The sequence below is a fragment of the Odocoileus virginianus genome, chromosome 9 (genome assembly GCF_023699985.2).
Source record: "Odocoileus virginianus isolate 20LAN1187 ecotype Illinois chromosome 9, Ovbor_1.2, whole genome shotgun sequence".
Taxonomy (NCBI): Eukaryota; Metazoa; Chordata; class Mammalia; order Artiodactyla; family Cervidae; genus Odocoileus; species Odocoileus virginianus.
The window spans coordinates 50,504,209-50,510,496 of NC_069682.1; the positions used below are offsets into that span (position 1 = coordinate 50,504,209).

A 6,288-nucleotide genomic window follows, 5' to 3' on the forward strand; every position below is an offset into this window, starting at 1 on the left:
CCACACACGGCCACTCTGGCCTGAGCTCAGTTCACACCCCAGGCAGGCCCTAGTGTTGGCCCTTCAGAGGTATAGCTCTTCAGAGGTGGCATAGCCTGTCCACGTTGAGAACCATCATGGGCCCTGCCCTGAAAGGATGGCCCTGGCCAGGGCTCCTGCCCGCCCTACCTGCCATCGCCAAGCACATCAATCTGCTGCTCACAGGGCTGCCGAGGCGCCAGCTTGTGCTCAGCACGGGAACCTGTCCTGCCAGCTCTTTGGCTGTGTCGGCGACAGCCCAGAAGGGCCTTGAGAGCCAGCTGAGCAACTGACTACCCCAGTCTGGGTTTTTGTGAGCTATAAATACTCAGTAGAAGGCTGTTAGAGTGAGAGGCATACTAAGTTAAAGTAGTTCATTTTGACTAGAAAGTGAACTTGATTGGTTACCTTTGACATCTGAGCAGAGCTATTTGGATACGATGCTTGGCGCAGTGGGCCTGGCCCTCCTGTGCCCATGTCCCTGTGACCCCCTGTGTCCATTCACAGCTGTGTCAGGTCAGACAGGAAATTCTGGAAGCCACTCCTCTCACTAGTGGGGTTCTTCATGGGCCCTTGGCCATTGAACGTCAACTTGTGAACAGGAGGCCCAGAAGCCACATGGGGAGGGGCTGGAGGTGCTTTGTGTGGAGGTTACCCGTGTGGATGCTGGCCAGCTCACTCTGGTGGGCCTGGCCCTCCTTGTCAGCACTTCTGCTGGCATTTAGGAAGGGCGACAGAAATGCTTGGAACCACGTGATGGTGTCCAGAGGCAACTGATTTGTGAACAACTTAAAATCACAGAAAGAATAGGAAAAGCGGTCCTGATTTTCTTAGTGAGTAAACAGGAAATATGTAGTGTGAATATCTATAAATAGTGGTGATTTATCTATAAATTGAAATCATACAATTTGATTAATTTTAACTATCTTCGGCTGTGGAAGCAATTTTTCTCCTATGTTGATCATTTCTTCCTAAATCACTGATTTGTGACTTGGGTTTTTCTGTTCCCCTGTCAGTATTCTGGTTTATTATGAGTGCTGGGGGGGCATTACTGTGAAACAGTAACATTTGTTATGTAGAATGCTACAGTTCAGCCTTATTGAAGATATAGTCATTTTTAAGAACTATGCTCTTTCTGAAATTCTCAGCATGTTTTCCATGTGGCCTGTTCATCACTGCTCCTGTCCTGAACACCTGTGCACTTTAAGGCCTGTGTCCTCTGTTGACAAAGACCTGAGTATTACGTAGCTCTTGATAAGTTACTGGTCATTGAGTTTCTTTCTAAACCTGAAAGAATGTTTATTTTAGCCCTTTCAGTCAAGCGTCATTTTTCCTGTTAATTGTAATTTTTGACACAAGTGAGTGATGAACTTAATGGAATGCTGTGTGCTATATTGATCATTGAAATTGAGTTGTAGAATTGGTCCCTAATTGAATCTTTAACATTAATATAAAATAGCTTAATTTATATATTGCAGCTCATAAGTTAAAGTCAAAAGAGGGTGCTACCCTCCTGATTTGTAGCAACAGACAAAAGAACAGAGCTCAGAATTTTAGAAAACATTGTGGCCCATACAGGCTTCATTCCTAGTATATTTACGGTCAGGGGCGGGTGCTTCTGTCTCAGCATTGCGTGTAATCGGAAACCTGTAGAATTCCAGCCACTGGGATGAACATGTCTGTGAATCAGGCCCTCAGTTCATGGGTTGTGGGGCTTCAGGCCAGGCAAGTGTGCAGCGCGGTCCCGGTGCAGTCTGCGTCTGTCATAGTAACTCTCCAAACACTTGATTTTATCTTGCCACAGAATATCCTCTCCCTCCCTGCCCGTAATAAAGCTTACCTCTCAAGGACAAAGGCTGATTTCGATTCTCACATTCTCACAACTCTTGTTTTTTAGGTCTCGAGTCACCGCGTCCAAACATAATCCTCGGGTTAGTGATCTGTCAGAAAACAAAGCGGCCCTCAGGCGCTGGGGAGCTAGACAAGACGGAGGAGAAGCGGGCTCGCCTACTGACACAGGACGAGGTGGAGCCTGTCCATCCCAAAGTGCCTACTGCCCTGCCGCCAGAGAAGAGGCCCCCCAAGTACCAGCTCTGCCCAGGGGATGCGGCTGTTAGCACCACGCCCCCGGGCTCTCCCCCACCCCCACCCCCTCCTCCAGAAGCACCTGGGGCGCCAGGCTCGTCTTCCATGTTGAAAGTACTGTCGTCCCTCAAACCAGGAGCCACAGCACCATCTGGGACAGCGACAGCAGCTCCAGCAACCGCTTCCTCTGTCTCTTCAACTTCAAAGACCGCCTCGCCCCTGGAGCACATCCTGCAGACTCTCTTTGGGAAGAAGAAGTCGTTTGACCCCCTCTCCAAAGAGCCTGTGGAGTTGGCCCCAGCCCCCCACCAAGACTCCAAAGCCAAGACCGATGGGGGGCTGACAGCAGCACCCCTGCTGGACCCCATCGTCCAGCAGTTCGGTCAGCTTTCCAAAGACAGAGCCCTGGAGGAGGAGGAGGACGATAGGCCATATGACCCCGAGGAAGAGTACGGTCCCGAGAGAGCCCTGGACACTCCGCCCGGTGACAGGGCCAGGCACCAGGACGCGGAAGAGGCCCCCGAGGCAGCTGAGCGGGAGGAGGTGGCCTACGACCCCGAGGACGAGACGATCTTAGAGGAAGCCAAAGTGACCATCGATGACCTGCCTAACAGAATGTGTGTCGACACACGTGGCGGGCCTGGCCTCTCTGCCCCCTCCTTGGTGGAGCAGCAGAAGATGATTGAAGAGCTCAACAAGCAGATCGAGGAGCAGAAGCGGCAGGTGGAGGAGCAGGAAGAGGCACTCAGGCAGCAGCGGGCCGCCGTCGGGGCCTCCATGGCTCACTTCTCCGTGTCAGATGCACTCATGTCACCGCCTCCGAAGGCCACACTGCCCAAGGCCGAGCTGTTCCCACAGGAACCGCAGGCTCTGGTCAAGCCGGCTGCAGCCTCCATCACCAGCCAGGCCTCTGGCCCAAGTGCTGAGGCGCGGCTGAGCCGGGACCCCCGGCAGGCCCGGCGGTTGGCCGTGGAGAGCAATGAGAGTGAGGCTGCACTGAGGGCCCCACCGGCCAGAGAAGCACCTGGAGGGGCCCCTGCCGGCCCGGGGATGCTGCCAGCCCAGGAGGAAACTGAGTCGGCCCCTCCGCCATGGGCTCCAGGTGAAGAGGCCCCACTGCCGGCCAAACAGGATGGTCCCCCGCGTGAGCCCTCAGAAAGCCTCGGGCCAGAGAGCATGGCCGGCTTGGACGCTGTGGCCAGACCTGCCCGGAAGGTACTACTGCCCACACCACCGGGCGCCTCCTTCCAGCCTCTCTACCCTCCGCAGAGCGAGGGCCAGGCCTTCCCCCCTCCTGGTTTCTCGGGGCCCATGTATGCGTCTCAGGAGAACCCGATGGGCTCCTCCCAGTATGATGACCCGAGAAATGCTAAGTTTGCCGAGAAAAGTGACACCCTGGCCACTGACACTGAAGGAGACAGAGAGTCCCAGGCCAGGCCAGGCGAGGGAGCTGGTGTGTTTCCCCCCTTGGCACAGAAAGGGGGACCTCCACCCCAGTTTCAGGGCCAGAGGGAGCCCACACCCCGTGCTTTCGGGATGTCGGGCCTTCACGGCCCCAGTTTCCCAGCTCCTCGGGGGCCAGTTCCTCCGTTCTCAGAAGAGAATGCTAATAACGATGGGCCAAGAGGAGGGCCTCCGCCGGCCAGATTCGGGCCTCAGAAGGGGCCCATTCCTTCCCTGTTCTCAGGGCCACATGGGCCACCTCCCTATGGGGATGGCAGGGGCCCCTCCCCATCCCACCTGGGCGGGCCCAGGGGAGCAGGGCCGCCTCCGTTGGAAGAGCGCAAGGACGCCCACGGGGAGAAGAGAGAGTACCCGGACGCCCTGTACGGCGAGGCCTCAGGTGGCCCTGCCCAGTGCGAGGGACCTGAGCAGGCCCCATTCCCGGGAGGCCGGGGTGCCACGCCGTTCCAGTTTGGGGGCCAGAGGAGGCCTCTGCTGTCGCAGTTTAAGGGGCCCCGAGGGGGCCCTCCTCCCTCTCAGTTCGGAGGTCAGCGAGGACCCCCACCCGGCCACTTCGTGGGCCCAAGGGGGCCACACCCTGGGCAGTTTGAAGGCCCCAGAGGCCAAGCGCCTGGCTTTGTGCCCGGACCCAGGGGGATGCAGCCTCAGCAGTTTGAAGAGCAGCGGGTCCACTCGCCGCCCCGGTTCTCCGGCCAGAGGGCACCTGCACCCCTGCCCTTCGGGGGGCCCCGGGGGGCTGCCCCATTCCCAGAGAAGAGTGAGCCGGTGCCCCCCCGCTTCCACTTCCAGGGCCCAGCTGCCCCTGGCCCCAAGCCGGCACCCAGGCCGCTGCTGGAGCTGCCCAGCCACCCTCCTGCACCATCCGCCGCGCAGGCCCAGGGCCCAGAGGCTGACTTCCACGAGGGGGGCCGGGGCCATGAGTACAGAGGCCCGGCCTTCGAGGGGCGGCCCCGCGACAAGGCCCCAGAGGAGCCTGAGGCCCCGCTGCCTGACAGCCGCTCAGGCCGGGCCCTCGACGACCGGCGGCGAGAGAGGGAGCGTGGGAAGCCCTGGGAGCGGGAGCGCGGCCGGACCTGGAGCCGTGAGCGGGACTGGGACCGTGGTCGAGACTGGGACCGCCACCGTGACAAGGACGCTGGCCGCGACTGGGACAGGAGCCGTGAGCGGAACGGGGGCAGGGACAAGGGGCGTGAGTGGGACCGTGGCCGAGAGCGGAGCCGCAACCGGGACCGCGACCGCAGGCGTGACAGGGAGAGGTCCCGCAGCAGGGACCGCGACCGTGACAAGGCCCGAGAGCGGGAGCGCCGCAGGGACCGCAGCCGGAGCCCTGAGCGGCCCCGGGACCCCAAGACGGAGACCCCTCGGGCTGCGGCCCCCACTGCCCAGAGCTAGGGCCCCTTGGGAGCGGCACTCCCTGCTGAGCAGATGGTCTTGGAAAGAACTGCGGACTCCTGCGCAAATAGAACCTTATGGACTTGAAATATTACTGTAATTTTGTGTATAATGGTTTCTTACAAAATTTCACACATTTACAATTCCGATGCTTTTTTAGAAACAAAAAACTAAGAACTCTTAACATTTCCATTTAAATGTACTGAAATGGGAACGTACCTACAAAAGCATATTGCTTTTTCAGATTATAAAGTTATCTTTTCTAATAACTTGACTGTTGTAAATTCTGAGGGAGTTTAGTGGCTGTTAGAGCCATACCTTTCCTGACATCTTGCCTGTGTGGCTGTTTCCAGAGGTGTGGCTGTTTCCAGAGTATGTTTTTACAGGGTTCAGACCTGGTGGCCATGGGTTTCTGTGCATAGCTGTCAGCTAACCTCTGGATGGTTGAGAAATGCCAAACTTAACAGATGCATCTTTCTCTCGTCACAAAGAAATTTGAATTACAAATTTCAACCAGGAAACAAAACATTTCTTAGTTTTGCTCAGTTTTTATATATTGCCTTACACTTTTTCTTTCCCAAAAAACATGATTAAAAGCAACATCTGAATAGAAACTGTTGAATTTTAAATAACATTTAGTTTAAAAGATTTAAATTTTACCAGTCTAAAGAAAGGAAATAAATCAATTAAGTGTAATTTAAAAAGTGGGGTGGGGTGGGGTGGGATGGGGTGGGATGGGGTGAGGGGGGCATTCTTTGACTTGAATAATCAGGAACAGTGTTTTGGTTGAACTTTACCACCTGAGCAGTTCTTTCTTATGTCCCAGGAAAAGTGCACTAGCTCCACACTGCTGTCCTTGTCAGGTGATAAATCTCAGCATTTGTTGTTGAAATGGAACAATATTTGTATAAAGCCTGAGGTGAAAATAGTGCTGTTAGCTCAAAAACTGCAAATTAGAATGCTTTTCACCATGAAGCACAGTAAGCTGCTTCTCGTCCTGTGTTTCCAAGTACTTCTGAAGTGGAAAGTAGAGGAAAACTTGCTAATTTATTTGACTGTATAAATATACTTTCATAATTTTTTTTATATTTTCATAAATTTAATTTTGCAAATGTAAAGTTAGAGAATTTCCTTTGTTCTTTGGAGTCTATTCCGTTGTACATCACTACAGATTCTTCCCTTTCTAGCACAAACGTTTAAGCTGCGAGAACATTGAGAATTTAGCAGTTTGGGGTGATTTGTGGGTGTTACAGACCCTGTCAGTAGGTTAAGTTACATTAAAGTGGTGACGAGTTCCAACATCTAATGTGATGTGAAGGTTTTTTTTTT

General features: G+C 54.5%; 1 protein-coding gene across 4 annotated transcripts in view; it reads left to right on the forward strand.

The window, feature by feature from the left end:
- Window positions 1–6,265, forward strand: part of DIDO1 (death inducer-obliterator 1) — a 48,878-nt gene extending 42,613 nt beyond the window's left edge. For all 4 annotated transcript variants that reach the window (XM_020889522.2, XM_020889521.2, XM_020889525.2 and 1 more), the window contains one exon: window positions 1,916–6,265. In XM_020889522.2, the coding sequence (XP_020745181.2) occupies window positions 1,916–4,959 (3,044 nt within the window). In that variant the 3' untranslated portion in view covers window positions 4,960–6,265. The remainder of the gene's footprint in view (window positions 1–1,915) is intronic.
- The last annotated feature ends 23 nt before the right edge of the window (window positions 6,266–6,288 follow it).